The sequence below is a fragment of the Eublepharis macularius genome, chromosome 6, assembly GCF_028583425.1.
Source record: "Eublepharis macularius isolate TG4126 chromosome 6, MPM_Emac_v1.0, whole genome shotgun sequence".
Classification (NCBI taxonomy): Eukaryota; Metazoa; Chordata; class Lepidosauria; order Squamata; family Eublepharidae; genus Eublepharis; species Eublepharis macularius.
Window position 1 is genome coordinate 29,541,375 of NC_072795.1, and position 22,555 is coordinate 29,563,929.

At 40.4% G+C, this 22,555-nt stretch overlaps 1 protein-coding gene across 8 annotated transcripts in view; it reads left to right on the forward strand.

The window, feature by feature from the left end:
- IFT80 (intraflagellar transport 80) overlaps window positions 1-22,555 on the forward strand; it is a 112,584-nt gene that overhangs the window by 76,430 nt on the left and 13,599 nt on the right. For all 8 annotated transcript variants that reach the window (XM_054982590.1, XM_054982594.1, XM_054982593.1 and 5 more), the window contains 5 exons: window positions 188-351; window positions 10,446-10,510; window positions 13,621-13,756; window positions 16,233-16,380; window positions 18,948-19,119. In XM_054982590.1, coding sequence (XP_054838565.1) covers window positions 188-351; window positions 10,446-10,510; window positions 13,621-13,756; window positions 16,233-16,380; window positions 18,948-19,119 — 685 coding nt within the window. The remainder of the gene's footprint in view (window positions 1-187; window positions 352-10,445; window positions 10,511-13,620; window positions 13,757-16,232; window positions 16,381-18,947; window positions 19,120-22,555) is intronic.

The following is a 22,555-nucleotide window of genomic DNA, read 5'->3' on the forward strand; positions in this document are numbered from 1 at the left end:
CAGTCTTCAAGGAGTGGCTGGACGAATGCTTGTCAGAGATGCTTTAGGCTGTTCCTGCATTGGGCAGAGGGTTGGACTAGATGGTTTGTAAGGCCCGTTCCAGCTCTAGGATTCTATGATTATGCTATTATGTTAATAGCATTCCCTACACATTGTTAATCAGTTAGTTTTGTTTGCTTATTTTTAGGCATTTTCTTCTTGTAGATGGTGGAGGAATCTATCTATATTCCTATGAAGGACGTTTAATTTCCTCTCCAAAGTTTCCAGGAATGAGAACAGATATACTAAATGCTCAAACCATATCATTGAGCAATGATACCTTAGCAGTAAGAGACAAATCTGATGAAAAAGGTATGTCTGTAGTCATTAACAATTAGCATTTTAAATACCGTTTCTTTTCTTCTAAGTAAATACTTGTTGAACATAATACAGAGCAAGCCCATTATTTCTATAAAGCTAGAATAAGATTTTAAAACTAAATTGGAATGAATGCCATTGCACAATAGTGGTTATTGGGAAAAGACAGCTCATCCCCAGCATATATTTATTCATTTAACGCATTTATATTCAGCCTTTCTGTTAAAAATACTCAAGGTGTCTACAACAATTTTAAATAAAAAAAACACAATAAAATATCCATGTACAAAAACCATTTTAAAATAAGCGATACCATAGTGGGAAATTAAATAAGATGCTTTCCTGAACATTAACTGGTGCTAAAAGGCCTACAGCAAGAGGCAGGGGGAGGAAAGTTCCAAAGAGCCAGGGTTGTCGCCAAGAAAGCCTTTATGGGGGTTCTCACTAGATGAACCCATTGTGGGTTCCTGCAACAGGCTGGAAGCCAATTTGGTTTACATCACACAGGTATAATATAGTCTTCTCAACAGGCATTTACTAACATCCTAGTCATCACATTCTGAACCAGCTGAAATTGCTGAGTTTTCTGCAAAGGCAGCCCCAAATAGAGTGTGTACAGTAGCCTAGTCTGGACGTTACCAAGTTATGTTTGAGTGTGGTCAGGTCTGCTTTTTCCAGAAGCATTTGCACTTGATAAACCCGCCAAAGCTGAAAAAATGGCCTTCTAGCCATCTGCATCACTTGGACATCCAGGGTTGTGAGTTCAGTCAGGTTCTACTGAGAACCAGTACGTTATATAACCCCATATATATAAGACAGTGGTATCCACCACTTACAAGACCTCACAGTTCCAGAGTTGTGCTAACTTAGGATGGAACTATCAGTCAGCTCCATCGTTGTCCAGGGGAGGATCATAGTAACTGGAGAGTAATCATAGAAAGCTACTTTATATTGAGGCCAGCCATTGGTCCATCTAGTCAACGACTGTCTGAGCAGACTAGCGATATCTCTCCAAAACTCAGACAATGTGATTTAGATTCAGCCTGAAATAGCAGGAATTGAATCCAAGATCTTCTACATATAAAGCATGTGCCTTAACACTGAGCTTTGGCCACTCCTTTAAAACGGTGAAGCGTATGCATACGTTGTGCCATTTCAGAATTTATGACAGACCAAAAGGTTACACCTCCACCAGTCATGCTTTCAAAGGCACAGCACCTGTGAGAACAAAAACAGTGGCAACCCCAGGCCTCTGTCAAAGCTTACTCTACAACTGATGGGGATCAGTAAAAGCCATTGCCGTTTTAGTTGGTCTCTTTTCCTATGGCAGTTAGGTGATAGAAAACACCTCTCCTGCATGTTATTAATCTCAGCTCTCTTTACAATGAGAAACACAGTGGGGAAGGCGCAGGCAGAGTGTTTGGCAAATATACCTCCAGGCATACAGTTTGCGTCTTCTTGACACATCAGGTAAAACCATAACCATCCAGAATCTTTTTATTCATTTTCTCCCTTTTTATTAAATAAAATAGAAGATGCTGTTCTTATATTTTCTTTTTAAAAGCATTATCTTATTTCATTCATGAGAGCCAGTTTGATGTAGTGGTTAAGAGTTTGATTGTCCACTCCTCCATTTGAAGCCAGCTGGGTGACCTTGGGTTAGTCACAGCTTCCCGGAGCTCTCTCAGCCCTACCCACCTCACACGGTGTTTGTTGTGGGGATAATAATGACATACTTTGTAAACCACTCTGAGTGGGTGTTAAGTTGCTCTGAAAGGTGGTATATAAATTGAATGTTGTTATTATTATTATTCAAATTTTAACAGCCTTTCACAAGAAGCTAATTTACATAATCTAGTAGTCATTAATTGACGCATACTAAATTTGGAGTTTGTAAATAGTACTGATGCCTGCACTCCATTAGTAATATTCTCAAGTTAATATCATTGACTCAGAGTCAAAATTACCAAAAATGCATATATTGTATATCTGAGAGTGAAAATTCTCCTGGTGGCCAACGTTTACTAAATCTGACTTCCCTGGTGGCAATGAGGAGATAAGTGAATTTAATTTCTTCTTGTTTTTAAACAGGGATTGGACAATTTGAGAAGGAATTAATTTATATTTCAACACATTCTTGAGTTCATTCTTATTAAGTCATAGTAAAGATCCTAAGGGAACTAAAATATGTTCTTGCTCTAAATCCAACTCACATGATTTCTCTTGAGAAAGTAGTTGACCCATCTACTAAAGATATGTAGCTTCATAATATCTTTAAGAATCATATATGCTGCACCCCCTTCTTATGAGTTGGATATTCAAAGTATTAATTTGTGCTTTTTTCATCACCCATTATCCAATTAGGATTTTCTCCCAGCTCTTTACGTCTTAATAATATTTTAACATTGGTATAAACATAAATAAAAATTTAGGAAGGACCATCATTTTAATAGTTGCTAGGAAATTTTAGTTGTGCTCATCCTGCTATGTCCTTGTTTACTTCTTGCATCAATACACTGTAATTTAGCTTATATATTTGCTTCAGATCTCCAGAAAACTAACCGCTAAATAAATAATTTGATCCTCTGTTCTCTTACCAATCTACAGTTGATATGCTGGGTTAATGTTTAATTCAATAATGTTGGGTTTAATTTTATGAATTTTATACCAATAATTAAGCTGATATTCTGAATTACCTGAAGAATCCTTGTACCCAGCACCCTGCCCAGATTCAGCACCACCACCCCACTGAGCTCATGACCCCCAGACTGGGGGATAAAAACTGGCAGCTTCTATGCCCACTCACTGGCCAACAACAGTACAGGAGCCTCCAAGCTTGTGGAACATTTGCAGGATGCTCGGGAAGGCGGCAGCAGGCGGCCAAAAGCAGCAACACTCTCCCCAGCCACTGGAGAGGCAGCACTAGTTGACAATGTCATCACCTGGTGCCCCTGCAGAAGCAGCAGCCCCATTCTGGGATCAGCCTCAGGGCCACACAGTAACAACCGAGGCAACAGCTAGTACCAGCCCACTAGCCTTGAGGACGAACCCCACCCTGGATGACCAGGCCAAGCAGGGCCATGGGAGGGACCAGGAGCAGGGGGAGCCGCAAGGACCAGTCGGCAAGTAACAAGAGGGCCAGAGTGATGGTTTGTGGGGGTAAAGCCCTGATTTCCAAAACATGGTGCTCCAGACCTTGGTATGGGTGGTGGCTCAGGCTGTTAGGGTGGGGTGTGGGATGGGGCTTGGGAAGACCAGGGGTAGAAGGTAGGGATAAAAGGGAAGCTCCAAACCAGACTAAAAATTAGGAAGATGCGGCTGCCCAAGGCACTAGCCAGGGCAGTAACACTCTGAAGAAGGAAAAGGAGGACTCAGGTGACTGTAACCCCCTCCAGCTTCCAGTCTACAGCCTGGGAAGCCCCCCTTGCAGGTAGGAGGCTAGGAGGCAGGCCCACATCAGGAAGAGCCCCACACATAGTTGTTTACTGTCCACTCCATAGAGCTCCATAGATGTTGCAAACACAAAGGGAGAAAAGGATCGACTGTCCAGCTTCTTTTAATACAATACTTTCTGTTAATTCAGCATCTACCCCAAGTGTCTGTCTTGAATTGCAGTAGTCATTTCCTTGCAGCCCATCCCCATTTTTTATTAAACACTTCTGTGACTTGCAACCAATAACCCTGTTCAAAAGGTTCATAAGCTTAGTGGCATCCAAAAATAAGATTTATATACAGATTCCTGTGCTGTTGGTATTATTATATTGATTGTTTTTCTCAAGTTAATTTCCTTCTGTGTTAATTTCATGTTAATTTTCCTTGTTTGATCCATCCAAATATTACTTGCGGAGGTCTTATTTGTTTGTTAATTTATAATTACCATTGAACCAAGTGATTAATCTATATAAATCTACTTTAGGTAGATCCTTGCTTTCTTTCAAAATATAATCTTATTTTTATTTCCATTCCAAGCACCAATCTCTGGAACTACTTTATGATCAGTACAAAAATTAGAAAGATTACTCAAAACAGAATAGGTATGATAAAATTCAGATGAAAAGTCATCTAGCCCTGGAGGTTTAAAATTTAAAATCTGTGAGGCAATAGTGACTTCAAGTTCAAAACTTCCTCATCTGAAACTCTAGCAAGCTCTAGTCTGATCTGCATAACACCCATATCCAATATTTTCAAAGTTTCCATGCAACATCCAGAATCTATCTTGCATTGGAATAAGTGCTTGATTGTTATGAATTCATATATTACTGTAAATCAAAGACATTTACCTTGTTCTTCATTTTTTTCCTCTGTATTTTGCTTTTCTGGAGAAAGGAACATAGATAATATAAAATATCTGTATTATATTTATTTATACCCCATCTTTCTCCCCAATGAGGACTCAAAACCACTTTCATCATCATCCCCTCCTCTATTTTATCCTCACAACAACCCTGTGAGGTGGGTTAGGTTGAGACTGTGTGACTGACCCCAGGTCACCCAGCAAGCTCCCATGGCCGAACAGAGATTCAAACCTGGTATCTCTGTTCCTAGTCCAGTATACTTAAGTACTACACCTCACTGGCTCTCTTCTCATCTTTGTTTGGCTGCTTTAGGTTCTCTTATCAGATGTTTTAAATCTATGAAAATTACTATTAAAACTTACCTTTGAGGATAAATATTTCAGAACTGGGTTCATATACGGTCTGCATTGGAAAATTAGGGAAATTTGTCCTCATAATTCATTATAAAAATTTCTGTCAGTTGTGATGTCCTTCCAAAGAACCATTTTGAAAACCCATACTATAGATTGTGTGAACCAGTTCTGTTTTTATATTTGTTATTGACTTGTAGTAGTTTGTCAAGTATGCATCAAGATAAACCTCCTGAAGAGATAGATGACTCCACAGTGGAACCATGCAGTAGCCACTTCAGTTATCAGTGAAGAAAGTTTAACTCCTAGTAGGAAGTAATCTTGGTGCTTTCTGGCACAGAAATACATTTAATCCAAGTCCCAGTAGATAATGAGTTATATCATTGAAGTCTGCTTTTCCTCTTAAGGTCTGTTCTGGAGAAGATCTCCTTTCCTTCCTCAAAGTATACAATAGCCCTTGCAAAAGTTTATATCATTTTCAGGGACATTTAGATGTATATCTCTTAAACCAGGGTCTGCAGTGTGGTGTCCATGGACATTATGGTGCCTGCTGACACTTTTCCTGGGGCATACCAACAGTTTTTAGAAAGTGGGCAGAACCAAGTGGGTTTTTGCCCAGCAGAGCTTCTGATTTGCTATTGGAAATCTGATTAGCTGTGCACATTTTTTTAAAAAAATTGTATCAGCAGCTGCTGCTACCACAGCACAAGCATCTTCACTGCATGACTGAAGGTAAACTGTGCATATGCAAGAAAATGTTTTTAAACAATATGTTCATTTAAAAGGCATCCTGTTAACACAGCTTCTGCCTGAAATGTTGAGGGTTTACTATGAGAGTTATGCATGACTTCACTCCCTGTCATTTTGTGGTTGGCTTCACCTCCTATGGCAGCCATTTTTATGGTTGTGCCCACCACCTTGGGTCAAAACTCCAAAAGTGACTGCAGGCTCAAATCAGTCGGGGACCCCTTCTCTAAACATTTCCTGCATGGTTAATTTGTAAGTCCTTCTTTCAAGCCCAGTTCCCACACACATGTTGAACAAAGAAGAAACTTTTCTTGGAACCAGAGGCATTGTCTTCTGCCAGTAAACATGTTTGTCCAGGAAAACTGAATGTCTTAGGACTTGCTTTTTCTGGTCCCTCATGGTACGTTACGTGTGGACTGCCTATGTCAGTTTCTAGCTATTCATTGTGCAGTATGATAAACTCTAGCCTGGACTAAAGAGACACTCAACTTAGTTGGTAAAATAGTTTATTAAAAATTTGCACCTAATGGGAATCATTTTTAAGTGTTGCATGAAGGTTCAAAAGGTAAACATATTTTTCCTTTTTTCTCCACTTTCTCTTTCTCCACTTTCTTTTTCTTTTCTGCACTTCAGTAATTACATGAATGCAAAGGATGACAAGACAAGTCTCTTTTTTAACCTCTGATCATATATGCTCCACTTTGTTAGAAATTGTAAAGGTTTATATAAATTCTTCATTTTGTTTACTCCCCCACCCCCCAAAACCTTACCAAAACATTGTGATAGTTAATTGTTGGTTTTAGTTAAAACATAAGCAACAACAGTGACAAGGGAAACCTTGCATCAAAAAGGGAGCAGAACGCTATCTCAAGTCGCAAGTTATTTTCCTGTGTTTACACAGCTGGCTCAAACCAGCACTGGACGTAACCCTTCTTTTTCCTTTTCATATGCAACCAACAACATCAGAACAGCACCTGTTCTCATAACATCGTTTTTTCCTGCCAATATAACCAGTGACCGCAAACCAATATCCTGTATCCTTCTGAAAGAAGCTCATGACACTATACTGAAATGCAAATGGAAGAGTTTTAAATTTAAACGTGCATGCCACATGGAAGATAAATGACATATAAGCTGGATTTTGCATGTAATGTCAAAAATATGTTTGAAATTAACCACTACTTTACAAATCTATGTTTCTTGAATTTATACAACATTTATTATTTTACATGCTGTTACATTATTTTCTCCCACATATATATTTACCAAATGGTTAAATTTTAGTTTTAATCAGAGGTACTGCTGAAGTTCACACTTCTTTGACTCAGAAAACAAGCTCACTATTAGTATAAGACAATCATCACAGTGCAACAAATTCTTCTATGGAGAATTCTTCTCTCCCCCCCTTCTCCTCTTTCTTCCTCTCTTCAGTTTACCTGTTTCCACAGAGACGGGCTATGGAAGGTGGCCGGTCAGCTGGCTCCTCCCCCAGGGAAGAAGCTCTACCTTCTTTCTTTTTCTCTTCTCCTCTCTCCCCCCTCCCCAAAACTCGGGGCCAAATCACATGTAACAAAGTCCAAATGAACATGTGGACTGTCAACAGTGGTGATCACTTATAAGTTCCCTTATAAGATGGTTGTTGTGGATTTTCTGGGCTGTATCACTGTGGTCTTGGCATTGTAGTTCCTGACGTTTCGCCAGCAGCTGTGACTGGCATTTTCAGAGATGTAGCACCGAAAGACAGTGATCTCTCAGTGTCAAACTGGAGAAAATGTATGCAGATAATTTATATCTACTCAGGAAGGTGGGTTTGGGTTGCATCATCCTGTAAGAGTTTTCCAGGGTGTGGACTGCTAATGGAATGCTAATGCTTCACTGTCACCTGAGGAGGTTCTTTTGCATATGGATTGGTGCTTGATATGCTAATCTTATCTGCAGGGCTATTGTAAGATGTAGAGTATTTTGTTAGCCTGGTGTTTTTCAGGACTGGAAACCATGCTCTATTCATTCTTAAAGTCTCTTCTTTCCTGTTGAAGTTGTGCTTATGCTTATGAATTTCAATGGCTTCCCTGTGCAATCTGACAAAGTAGTTGGAAGTGTTGTCCAGTATTTTAGTGTCCTGGAATAAGATACTGTGTCCTGTTTGAGTTAGGCTATGCTCAGCCACTGCTGATTTTTCAGATTGTCCAAGTCTGCAGTGTCTTTCATGTTCTTTTATTCTTGTCTGGATGCTATGCTGTGTGGTCCCGATGTAAACTTGTCCACAGCTGCAGGGTATGTGGTATACTCCTGCAGAGGTGAGGGAGTCTCTACTGTCTTTTGCTGATCGTAGCATCTGTTGTATTTTTCTGGTGGGTCTGAATACTGTTTGTAGGTTGTGCTTTTTCATAAGCTTTCCCATCTGATCAGTGATTCCTTTGATATATGGCAAAAACACTTTTCCTGTGGGAGACTGTTTTTCCTTAGTTGTTTGATTTATCCTTGGTTTAATCGCTCTTCTGATTTCGTGAGTGCCATTGTGAGTGCCATTGGTTCACTGACATATGAATTAGGTAAACATCTGGCCAATCTTCTACAGGACCACATCGGAAAAACCATGTCTTACTTCAAAGATTCAGCACATTTCATCAACAAAATCAGTTCTCTGAAACTCAATCCACAGGGCATACTTGTCAGTTTTGATGTTGTATCCCTGTTTGCTAAGGTTCCGGTAAAAGACACAATCACACTTATTAATCAGATTTTTCCAGAGGATATAACAGCCCTATTCCACCATTGTCTGACAACCAGTTACTTCCAATGGGATAACGAATTCTATGAACAGATGGATGGGGTGGCCATAGGAAGCCCTCTCGGCCCAGTTATAGCAAACTTCTACATGAAACATTTTGAAAAAACACCTCTAGAATCAGCACCCCACAAACCTACTGTCTGGTTCCGGTTTGTGGATGATACCTTTATCATTTGGAGCCATGGTGAGGAAGAATTGATGGAGTTTTTAAACCACCTCAACAATATCCACCTGAACATACAATTCACCATGGAGAAAGAAATTGAGGGTAAACTCCCATTTCTAGATACCTTGGTCCATCCGCAAAGCAAACTTTCAGTTAGGTCACAAGGTCTACAGGAAACCAACTCACACGGATCGGTACTTACACAAAAACTCCAATCACTACCCTCGACAGAAAAGAAGCATAATAAAAACATTAGTAGACCGTGCAAGACGGGTATATGAACCACACTTTCTCAACGAGGAAGTTAATCATGTAAACCATGCACTTCAAGCAAATGGCTACTCCAGAAATGAAATCAGAAGAGCGATTAAACCAAGGATAAATCAAACAACTAAGGAAAAACAGTCTCCCACAGGAAAAGTGTTTTTGCCATATATCAAAGGAATCACTGATCAGATGGGAAAGCTTATGAAAAAGCACAACCTACAAACAGTATTCAGACCCACCAGAAAAATACAACAGATGCTACGATCTCTGATCTCTGCTGAAACATTTCCTCCTTTTTAATTGCAGGTTTCTGAGTGTTTTCACTTTTAATGTCTAATTTGTGACCATTTGTTCTCTTATATCCTCTCTCCTAAAGACCTCCCACCCCAAGAGTGGGGCTCATAGAACAACCCCCTCTACCAGGAAGAGGAAGGCTCATAGAACAACCCCCTCTTTCCCCAGTGAGACCAGCTGGCCGAACAAACAAGAGCCAGCCGCAAGCTGCAGCGCCATGGCTCACCACTGGCCTCCACAGAGGAGCCTTTCAAGAATCTCCTTCACTCCCAAAGACCAGGGCAGGGAGGCTGAGGGAAGTGGCTGCCTGCCCCATTAACCCCGACAAGGTTCAGCCTAGGTGGCTGCCTCACCTGCCCTGCGCAGGTAGTGAAAGAAGCACCGAGACTCACATTCGCTCCCACCTCGCTCCATGCGGCTGCTTTCGGCTTGCCGCTACCAGGCGCTGCTGCCTCACCTGCTGTGGCTCCTGCTGCTGGGCTCTTTGTCTGGCTCCGCTGGGGGTGGCAGCAGTGGTTGTCCCTCCCTCGCGCTCCTCCTTCTCTCCCTTGGCAGGTGCCTCCACCAGCACCACCGTGAAGTTGGTGGGCAGGACAAGGGGCTCTTTCCCTGTAGGGCAGCTGAAGGGGGAGCGCCCCACTGTGCTGCTCCTTTGCCGCTACCTCCAGCCAGCCGTGCGCCTCCTTCCTTCTCTCTCCCCTTGATTAGTGCAGCAGTGGCAGGAAGAGCAACAGGAGGGCAGCTTTCTCTTCCTTTCTTCTCCCTCCTGGCCTGCCTATCAGCCAGCCAGATGGTGGTGCCTCAGGAAGGAAGGTAAAGAAAGAGAAGAAGAAAAAGGGGGAAGGCAAAGGCCGAGGAAGAGGCTGGGGAAGCAGGCAGCCTGGGAGAAGCTCCACCCGGGGAGACGGCCTGCAGGTCTTTGGGCGCTGGGGGCAGGGCCACCAGTCACATGATCTTTTTTAGATGTGCCAGATCTCAGATCTGGGGAGATCCTGCTGAAAAAAAGCTGTGCTTAGTACCATATACCTTGGAAACTACATTCCAAAGAGTGCAGCAGCAGGTACCCATCCTTCCAAGTGATGTTGTAATGTAATTGTTTACCCATATTCGAATTTTTGTGGAAGTAGTGTTACAGCAGTCACACATTTATTTCTAATTCGTTCTCTTTTTCATAAAAGTTATTTACCTGTTTGAAACCTCATCTGGCAAGCCATTAGGAGATGGAAAGCCTCTCAGTCATAAGGTAACTACAATTACATCATCTTGTAATCATGTAGGAAGGTTTATTAATTTATATTAGCATAATGCTTGATGAGCTCAGATATGAGATGGCACATATTAAACAGGACTTTGGGTCTGTAATGATTTTCTAGGTTGACAGCGTGTTCCAGATTTCTAGCCTGCAGCATGTTATCAGTCAGAAATCAGATCAATCAATCAGACTGAATTTGAATTTTATAACTTTATCAATAAATAAGCATCAATAACAAGAACAAAAAGGGAAAATCTCTTTCCAACAAAGTTACTATTTATAGGAGCTGATTCACAAGACAGCATCACAAAAACAAGACAGCATCACAAAAAAGAAGTAATTTTGTATCAAATTATGATGAAGACATAGAGCCAAAACACACAAGAAGAAATACCCAGGTTCAGCACGTGTTCTCTTACCTCAAGGTTTGCCGGGATCTGTAGGCGTCCTGGAAGCTTACAGTTTAGCATTTACAGAGCAGCAGGAAGGGAAATACAGGCGCCTGAATTTCCCTTCCCCTTCCTGCTGTTCTGTAAATGCTAAACTTGTTCTCTTACCTCAAGGTTTGTTGGGAAGTGTAGGTGTCTTGGAAGCTTAAAGTATAGCATTTACAGAGCAGCAGGAAGGGGAAGGGAAATACAGGCGCCTGTATTTCCCTTCCTGCTGCTCTGTAAATGCTAAACTGTAAGCTTCCAGGACACCTACAGATCCCGGCAAACCTTGAGGTAAGAGAACACGTGCTGAACCTGGGTATTTCTTCTCGTGTGTTTTGGCTCGTAATGACTAAACCTGAAAACAGTCGTAATTTGGTAACCGTTACAACCACTGTAGATATAAGTCAGCACACAATTGTTTAGAAATTAAAATTAATGAGACAAATGTTTCTAATTTTATTTAGTAAGTTTCCTCCGCCCTTCTATGTGGCACTTAAGGTGACGTGTTGTTCTCCCTTTTTCCACTTTATCCTCACAACAACCCTGTGAGGTAAGTTAAGCTGAGGGAGAGTGACGTGCCTAAAGTTACACAGTGATCATCATAGTACAGAGAGGATTTGAACCTGGAGGTCCCAGATTGAGGGTGCATATTATTTTAAAAATCACTAATATGCAGAGATATGCAAAAAATTTGGAAAAGGGAAAATACGTTAATAAAAGTGGAGATTCCTAACTGAAAGCAAGCAAAATCAGATCAAAGAAATGTAAAAATAGATTACATAAAGATGGAAGGTGTGAAAGATTGAGCAAATAACAATGTGGAAGTGAAAGCCCCCCAATCTTTTTGATGTGGAATGGCTGATCCAAATGCACATAAGGAAGTGAAAGTAAAAACTGGCATTAAGTTTGCAAAGTACTAGGCTGAATCCACATTACCTCAGCGCATCCCGGTGTTGCACTAAATGTTCGCTAAACACCCGGAAGTATAGCGTCTTTCAAGCGCGATTTCTGAATTGCACTAGAAAGACGCTATATTTCCGGGTGTTTAGCGAACATTTAGTGCAACACCGGAACGCGCCAAGGTAATGTGGATTCAGCCCTAGTTTTTAGGGAGGTGTGGCTGAAAACGTATATTGAAATAGAACATGAGAATACATCTACAATTAACATGTGGCTTGTATAATCCACACCTGTGTGTTATGGTAAAAAGAACCCTTTACTTCCAGCTACACTTGCTTAAAAAGTGGCCAATGCAGGTGTGATAGCCAGGTAGGGTGACATTGCATTTTCCTTTGATTGGGACTAGTGTTCTTAAAGATGAATTGCAGGATTTCTGAGTAAGAATCCTCTTATCTCTGACTTTTTAAAAGCAAAACTAATCATAGCTGTTCTAATTATCAATGCAATGTCATCCAAAGGTAGAATACACTGACTTCTATTTGGTGTTCCTTACTAAATTGCTGGAGATTTTTCTCTCTGATCTGAAACACGTTAGTTCCCTTGCAATAGCCTTCTTATGTGGAGCATTTTATATCCATTTTTATTTTCTGCTGCCATAAAGACAACATAATTTCAGCAGTAGACTTTTATCTGAAGCCCTGCCTATCAGTCTAAATTATTACTGTTTCCGGAGGTAGCATTTTTAAAAAATGTACATTTTTAATATGTTTAAATTAGGGTGGAGCTGTATATTTCAAGTGAACACAGAGCTCTTAACCTCATATTTGTTTCATAATGCTAATGTAGAAAAGCAGAATTTTGACCTTTCCCACTTGTTTCTTTTGCTGGTTTAACCCAGTGGTCCCCCCCAGCTAGAATCTAATAATGCAAATCCCCACCCATGGTGGGAGAACTTGTATGGGGACAAGGTTTGGGAAGACTTAACCACCAGCCCATCCGACAATATTTCACAAAAAAACCCTAACTTCACTCTGACATTTACATTAAGCACAAAACATATCTGCTAAGGTGCTGAGTAGTTTCAATTTTATGAAGTAGTGAAAGTCACAAACGACCAATAAAGTCTACTAATGGGTTTTTTAAATTGATTTTAGTTATTGATATTGTCAGTACTGATGTTTACATAAAAGAGGACATTTTTAATTATGCAAAGAAGGCACAGTATTCTTCACCATATTCAGAACAGCACTTGTAATTTTAAAATGCTCCCCTTAATAAAAAACTATGGATTTTCTCCTAGATTTTACATATCCAAACATAACAAAGATAAAGGGGTAGCCCAAAATAATAAGAGATAGTTACTAGTTACGTAAAAATAAAGAGAGAAAAGGCAAAAAAACAGAATATACATTCATATTGGAAAAATATACTGATTAAAATATACGGTTCTACCAATTGACTATGAGCATACTGGTTCAAGACCTGCTTAAGGTGATTTTTAAAGATTGCACAGAGTATGCAAATGAGTTTCTGAGTTTGTAATAAAGTGGATAAGCTCCCTGCTTTTGGGCCAAGTTACTTACTGTCTTTCAGCTCCATCTATTTTAATGATATTGCTATAAGGAAAGAAGAAATAGAACAAAGTTACATTGTGACTGTCTCTTAATTCAAGACAAGAAAATAATAACACCTATATTCTGCAATATATCATCATGTTTTTATTTAAAAATTCATTTCTGATGAAAAACGTTATGATTTATATTATAGACAGAAATCCTGGAAATTGCTTTAGACCAGAAAGGACTTACAAATGAAAGGAAAATTGTTTTTATTGACAAGAACAGAGACCTTTATATTACTTCAGTTAAGAGGTTTGGGAAAGAACAGAAAATAATCAAAATAGGTAAGAATTTGCTTAAGCAACATTAATCAGCTTCTTGCAACAGTTTTTTTCTTGTTCATTACTGACAAAAGAGAAGCAATTCTTCGTTTCACAATTCCTATGACTGATGCCAGATTTCTTTGAAATTGTGTAGAAATTGTGAATTTCCTTAAAACTGTGTTGAAAGATTGACTCATGTAGCACAGAATACTAAATTTCAAGGTGTAAGCTTTCAAGAGTCAGAGCTCTTCAGACACTCTCAGAAGCTTACACCCTGAATACCTTGTTGGTCTCTAAGGTGCCACTGGACTCAAATCCTGCTGTTCTACTGAAGACCAACACAGCTATCCACCTAAAATTAGCTTAGCTGCTGTTCATAGCATCTTTTTTGCCTCTCCACTAACGGAAGACTCCCAAGGTCATGTTGGAAGAACAGGCAATATGACTGCTTCCCATATCTTGTTCATGTACCACACAGAAAAATCAAAATATGAAAAAGGATCAGACTAAAGGCCTATATGGTACAATATTTTATTTAGGATTGCCTGGCCTGGCCTGGCCTGGCAACCTGCAGGAAAACAGAGGGAAGGGACATGGTAGGATGGCCATCATCAATGCCATAACATCACTTCTGGGAAAACCCTGAAATGATGTTATGTTTCTCTAGGAATTGCCAGAAACTGTTTATGTGAGTTTCTGGTGATTCCTAGAAAGGTGTGGTATCATGGAAGGGATGTCATGCTATCACTGACAGCAATTTCTTTTTAATTTTTTTTCTCCCACTAGTTGCCGAAGTACCAGCACACAAGGCCTGCTGGGGACAGGAGATTTACCAGCCCCAGCAGGCATATGGCAATGCTAATTCTATTTCAAACAGGGGCTATAAACAGAAAATACAGGCAAGATCCCTCTCATTTTTGCAAATTCATCTGGGATTCCATTTATCTATTTTGACTAAGCTATTGATAGTTTTTGCTCCATGAATTTCTCCAATTTCCTTTTTTTTAAGACCACCACATCTTGTGACCCATAAGCATAAACTTCTGTAGCAAGTAGCCATGTTTGAGGCCTCTCCCATGTGACTTCATTTCCGTATTAGCCATATGAGCATGGAAAAAGCCATGCTAACAAGGCTCCCATGCTCAGAGGTAGCACTGAAAACAGCCCTTAGTGACTAGTATAGACAGGTTAACACCATGCAAAGATAAAATTCCAGTAGTTTACTTGGCAAACATTTTTTGGAAGCACAGATGTAAGACGTATGCCTGCAGTACAGCCAATGGCAGATGTAATTTCTAACATCTGTGAATCTCTTCATAGTTGATAAATGAACAAGCATAGTGCCTTTTATAAAACAATCGGCAATAAAACAGTGTTGACATTTAAACTGATGTCACTTCATTTTACAGAGAACGGCCCTAAAATCTGAATGTAGTAATGTCATAACTCTGTGTTTCGTTGTATGTTTGAGAATGGTTTCTTAGAAAAGCAATAACATATGAAGGTTTAATTTTCAAAGTGCAAAGAGTTTTAACAAATTTGGAACATGACATTTTAGTTTACACAGCACAAGTAAACTAAGTAAAGAGCAGATACCCAGATGTTGTATATATTTCTTATAATGAGAACTGACAGATTAAAATAGTAGACAAACTATTTAGCATCATGGCTACATGGACATTGGATACGTTCAGAGGACATTTCCTCTGAAAGGAAAGAGTTTACATGATAATTATCTGGAAGGTAATAAGGAACTACCCCTTGTGAACAGATACAACAGAGTTAATAGCTTTAAAGTACAGACCCTGAAGATTTGCCCCAAATATTTCACTGTGTTGAAGATAAAATTTGCATAGCATTGTCAAAAAGTAAGTTAAAAAGAAGTCAACGATACAATGATCAGAGTACTGTTTACAGTGAAAGAAACGTTGATGAGTATTATTTCTTTATGGCCCTCAAAGTGATGCATAACATAAAAGTACACAATAAATACCAAAAATGATTAAAACCAATAAAACAACAAAACCAGTCACACTGTAAAGAACATAGTGTTTCTAGTATCTAAACAACTCTGGTGGCATGGTGTTTTCATAAACTATTCACTGAAGAAGCCAGGGTGAGATTGTGTAGGCTAGAGCACGCTGCCGACAGTGTGGCATAAAGCCCAAGTAGGAGGGCTCCAGGCATCCCAAGAGTCCTTAGGGGTGAGTAGGTCACCAGTGAATGACACTTCTCGTGAGAGGACATTTCAGCAAACACACCCCAAGAGAGGGCTGAAACTAAGACCTGTCAATGAAGTCTTCCAGGCTTATGCTGGTTAGTTGTATTTTAATCTTCCAAGACACAAATTATACTTTATGAGAATTCAAATAGGAATGTTGTTTCGCATAGAATAAAAAACTGTGCTAATATTTACATTGAGAGAGGCTGGAGATCCTGATGCCTACACTGTACTGCAGTGCACTAAAGCAAGTTATTGTGCTTACCTTCTGTTAAGGAACAATGGTACATACTTTGGCATGGAATGACACGTGCAACATACTTGGTGGAGTTCAAGATGAACGATTTACAGTCTGGTACTATCCCAATGCAGTGTATGTGGACAAAGAACTCTTGCCAAAAACCCTCTTTGAAAAAGATGCAAGGTATTGTCTATTTTTATTACCTTATTAATTATTACCTTCCACTAGCAAAATATTTCCTAATAATTCCTTAGTATAGAATTCATAAGAAGAGAATGGAATGGAGGGTGGTTTTTTCTTTAATCTAGCTTGGATTACTCAGAGCATGAACTCCACTTCCCAACTCTTAGCCTCAAGGTATCAACCACCAGTTTTTCTCCAGGTATCTGAAGAAGCCATGTCCTCCAGTTTGCAGGATCTGAGCAAGTCTGTTAATGATAGGATGTTTGGGAGGTCGTTCCTTCATAGGGTCATCATAGGTTGGAGGGGACTTGATGGCACATAACACACACACACATCTGAAGTTCACTGTTCGAGTAAGTTCCCTCCCCTCACCCCCATTATTTAATGTTGGGTCAGGCTGCAGTCCTAAGAATACTTTCCCTGGAGTAGCCCCAAATGAATAAAATGGGGCTTAGTTCTAAGTAGACCTGTTTAGAATTGTTCTTTTAGAGGAGTAAATATAGGCTGGCTGGCGATAGGCTAGCTATTAATATGAAGGTCCACCTTGTAGTCATTTGTTGAGCTACTTTGATGTAGATAAAGCTCAGAAAATGAGCAGGGGATGCTTATTGGTAAGAAACATCAGTATGCTCCAACTGATGACCAATGAATGCTAAGAAATGGAACACAATTAATGCTTTAGAAAACATACCTTAATATGGAAATGTTTGTTCATCTTCGTTCTTCTGTGCAGCCCCACATGGGACTGCGTGTGCGCAGGCCTGCCGATGGAGGATTTTAACAACGCCTTTTAGAGCTCCAAAGGGGCCGTAGTTCATGAGCCACAGCAACCGTTCCTGCTCGAATGGTCACATGACTCATCGGCGAGCAACGGCCCCTTCCCTCAGTTCTCTTCTTGCCGCCGCTTGAGGAGCAACTTCACTCTTGAGCTCCAGTTTTTGATCATTATTCCTCATGATTTACTGGCATTGAATTTTTGTACTGTTCTTCTGACCACGTTTTCGTCTGCTGATTTGGATTTGGAAGTATTTAAAGACTGTGTATGACCCGGACTGTGTTGACGACGCCCTTTAGCCTAATCCTGCCGAATTTGTCGGCCCCATTATGTCATCGGAGGCACTATTCAAGCATTGTACTCAGTGCAATATGAAGATGACGCATACTGATGCTCATGACTTTTGTCTATTCTGCTTGGGTGAGGGGCACAATGTAACGGCGTGTAAAATCTGCCAGAATTTTACACCGAAGGCTAGGCATGATAGAAGTCAGCGTTTACGGGCTTCTTTGTGGAACAAAGTGCTGGAAGGAGGTGAGGTGCTTAGATCTCCTTCGGCTAAGGAGCAGGCACCGTGACCGGCATCGAAGGCAAGATCAGATGTGGAAGATGCTGGTCGTCATTCCAGGGCCAGTTTGGTAGCCTCCTCAAGATCGGTTCGGGCATTGGATCCGACAATTAGGGCACCAAGTTCCTCAAGAATGGTTCTGACATCGGATCCAGCAGGCAAGCCCCCAAGCTCTACAAAGTTGGTTCCAGAATTGGATCCGATGAGCAAGGCGTTGAAACACAGTTCAAAATTAAGGTCTGCATCGGAACCACCAGCTAAAAGAGTGAAGAAGTCTAAACACTTTTCTTAGGACACTTCATCTTTGTCCCACCGCCATCAATCCCCAGTGCAGGCCGTTGCCGATGATGTGATACTGGTGACACCTCGGACGCCATCGCCTCATCTAAACTCTCCAAACCATTCGATTTCGGAGGGAGAGATCCTGGATCCAAAGGGGCCAGAGTTGACACAGAGACCAGAGGTTGATGAAACTGAAACTAAACGGTCTCCACTACAGGGCCGAGGGGACTTTGAAACGTTGCCGTATCGGATCCATCACTGTTCTACTTCGTCGATCCGATCTCATCGGAGCCGGCATGCTTCAGTGGAGAGAATGCCCTCCCTCCTGCCCCACTGTGAACTCCCTGGTGGTTATAATGAGAAGTCGCAGCGGCTGAGGAGTAACTGAGAGAAGGGGCCATTGCTCGCCGTTGAGTCACGTGACCGTTTGAGCGGGAACGGTTGCCATGGCACTTGAGCAACGGCCCCTTTGGAGCTCTAAAAAGCGTTGTAAAATCCTCCATTGGCAGGCCTGCGCACGCGCAGTCCCATTGTGTCTGCACAGAAGAACTCGATGAACAGAAGTTACAGGTGAGTGCAACCCTGTTTTTCATCAAATTTAAATTAGATTATGCTGCTTCTATAGCTAAAGAAGCTCACCTGGTGGGTAGAAAAGAGAGGCCCTTTTCAGTGGTAGTCCCACAACTATGGAATAAGCATCCCCAGGAAGGTGCACTTGGCTCTCTCACTGCTGATATTCAGGAGGCAGTTGAAGACGTTTTTCTTTAGGACTGCTTTACTTATCTTAGTTTTTGTGTTTAATGACAGTCTTAAGCTGTGCTTTTAAACTTTGTTTTCATTCATTTTATGGTTGTTATTTTGTTTATATTGCCTTGAAATCCTGCAAGGTAGGACTAAAACTAAAAACAATTTTCTTATCTCTAATAATTATATTTTCAACAGTGAATTTAGTAAAAATCCTCAGATTGTGAGTTTTGTTGGAAGTCAAATAACTATCAGAAGAGCTGATGGCTCACTCATTCACATGAATATTTCACCTTATCCAGCCATTCTTCATGAATATGTGAGCAGTTCAAAATGGGAAGATGCCATCAGACTGTGTCGCTTTGTTAAGGTAAATTCAGCATTCTGCAGCAGTTAGTTTTTGTGATTTTTTTATATATATAGCAGCTGCAATCTAGTGATTTCAGTTTTGAAAGAACATTTCTACCTTTTGGTGGATTTTTATGTCTTTCCTCCACCCACACCTCTGCAAACAGCAAAGGCAACACTGCCACAAAATACTCTTGAAATCTCCTCTTGAAAACTGCTTGTGATTATCCTATTTATTTATTTAGTATTTTGTTTACACTCTGCCTTTCTCACTGAGAATCATGATGATTACAGAATATGAAATGATGCAATCAGACATCATAAAACAGTCAATAACCAATGCAATAGGTCTAGGATTACAGAGTTAGAAAACAATGCAAACAACATATTGCAGAAAGCAGAATTACAAAAGTAGAACACAATGTTGTAAAAGCATTGTCTGTCCCCGCTCCCTTTCCTGGGCATCAAACACTTTCCTGTGTATTTTCCAAACATTCCAATTATTAACAAATAATAGAGTGGAATTTTTCATGCAAAAATCCCCATTTGTAAAGAATGAATGGGGTTACAGGACTGAGTTCCTCCAGAGAACTTATTTTCTCTGTCTTTCCAACTATCTATCCACCCCATTTATGTGGATTTTACTGATGCAGCATGCTATTAGTCTGATAGCAACTGCCCTCTTCTCCATATGAACTCTGTCTGGCTGCCTATATATTACACAAGCTCTATCCTAGGTGCCTGTCTTGGCTCTTTAAATGCTGGTTTGGCAGCCACCATAATACTGCGCATCCTGTTTTTGCTTGGCCAGTAGCGTTTTAGGCACACAGGAGAGAGGGCTCATGCAACACTATGTTGCCTGCTTTTCTTGGCTTCGTTCTGGAATATGAGCATAGCCTCATGAGATCATTACATGGCTATAAAGTAGCAAGTAGCCTTGCTGCAGGTGGGAAGGAGGAATGGAGGGCAAGCAAAGCAGGGGGTGGTGACTGGCCTTTGAGTAATTATTTACAGGGCAGCCTTATTGAGTTATTTTTTAACATCTTTAAATCTCCCTTCCCCCCTGCCAGTTTCTCTCTGATAATGTAGGCAATGACAGCAGATGATGATCTCTTAAAATATTTCTTCTCCTGCTTAACACAATTTAAAGGATTCTTACATTATTAATATTGTCTGGTGTGTGTGCGTCTGTGTATGCACAAGTGCATGTGTGTGTGGTAATTCTATAAAAATAACATGTGCATGGGGCCACAATCCCCATACTCTTAATCATGAGTAGTGACATTGAAATTAGCAGTACAAACATAGTTTAATTTGGTTCCTGCCAGGGGCCATTATAACACTGGCCAAAATTCTGGTGGTTCAATGGTTTGTCCTCCCCTGGGGCTGGTGCAGCCTGAAGCAGAAGGACATCAGCTAGCTCAGTCAAGCCTCACACAGCCTAGAGAAGGCAGAGACTAGATGGCTGTGCCCAGTCCGGGCAAACCATGGTGGATGAAGGCACCCAGTAGAGCCATGGGATGTGCCAAGCCATGCGAGGTTTGTGTCTAGACAGCTAGCAGGCTGCCTCATTCTCTCTTCTTCTGGCGGGGGGAGGGGGCTTCTCCCCAGACCATTTTTTCCTCCCCATGTACCCCAATTCATGCTCACAAATTCTAAAAGGATAGCCACATTAAGTCTGTTGCAGCCAAAGAAAAGGCTAACTGTGGAGTTGTCCTGAACTCAGGGAGCCTTTCACCAGCACAAGGAGCCTCGTCCCAGTGTAAGGGGCGTGGTCTGCCAGCAGAAGGCTTCTTGTGTCAGTAGAGCCTCCACCATTAGTGAAACAGAAACTTTGAAATGAAAGAATCTTTTGGCACATTAAAGATATAATAAATGTATTGTTGCATGAAGTTTTGAGACCCACAGCCTATTTTGTCAGGTGCATATACTGCCATGTGCCGTTTATTAATCTAATGAAGTTGGCTCTGCCTCACAAAAGCCCATTCCAGGTTTATAGTGCTACTTCAGTTTGGTTCAATATATATATGAATTCTTCTGTCCTTCACAGAGAAGGAAAATATAAATGTAAATTTATAAATTTGTTTACTGTTCTGTAAAATGTATTGCTGTTAGACAAATTAGATTATACTTATATTGTTACACCAATGTTACATAAAGTACTTTTGCTATAACTAAATTTAAATTTAATTACTGCTTAACAAGTGTTTGAAATTTCTGTACAAATAACACTGTGATAGTACTTACTGAATACCTTTGTCACATTACTAATAGTAATTTTCTCTCCAGTATTTGCAGCTATTTATCTTTAATGAGGTGATTTAGCATTAATTCTTTTTCCTGCTTATTTGTTAAAATAGTGTCTAGTGTGTGTAGTCTTATAGTCCAAGCTTAGAGGAGTGTGCCTAAGACAGTATGGTGTAGTGATAAAATGTTGGCCAAGAACTGGGAGGCCTGCGTTCAAATCCCTGATTGGCATTGAAACTCACTGGATGGTATGGTCAAATCACTGTCTCTCAGCCCAACCCACCTTATAGGTCGTTGTGAGGTTATAATTCAATAACTTGAGTTTCTTTGAGGAAAGGCAGGATACAAATAAATACTGCAATTTTGTTTCAAAAATTCCAAAGCTTCCTTTATTCCTAATTTTCTGTCCCCGTTGGCTGTCTTCTAGTCTCACAGACTTTTCCTGCTTGCGTTGTAGAAGTGTTCCTTCCCTCCCCTCTCTAAATGGTTAAAATTAGAGCAAAGCGCACATTTTGTTAAGTTGTTAGATAATGAAACAACACATCACAACTTGTTACATTCTGGAAAACCTTTCAGAAATAGTTTGGATGAGAACATGGAAAATGATGATCTGGAGAAATGCTGAAATAATCATAACTCTCAGTGGTGAAGTAGAGAAAATTAGCTCCTGTTGTTCATACTATTTCAAAAATTAATTGAAAGTCTATACAACTAGCTAGCAAAGATTTGAAGGAGAGGGCTGTTACGTGGTCGTTTTGGTTTGTTACTGGATATCTGGCCTTGAACTGTAATGTACAGGTAACTCACAGACCCATCAGAATGCTGTGCCAGGGTGTACTCATTTAAGGAAACAAAACTGTACAGGAAAGACAGGACTGGGAATGCAGATTCCGTTTTAGTGACTGTGACTGTATACGTGTATAAATCCTTGCATAATAGTATGAAGTGCTCTTGAACAGTAAATGATTAATTTTTTTAATTAATCACCCTGGCCCAGCCTATAAATCTTTAAAACTTGTATATCTCTAGGTTAAGTTTTTGCTGACTTTGCTTATTGAAAGTCCCTGCACTTTTGACAAAAGGAGACTTTCATCCAGAATATCTGTATATGTTCCGTTAATATTAACAGCATATTCCATATACAGATATTCTGAATGAAAGTATCCAAGGAATCTGAGCCCTACCAATCTTAAACACAGTGATATCCCCCC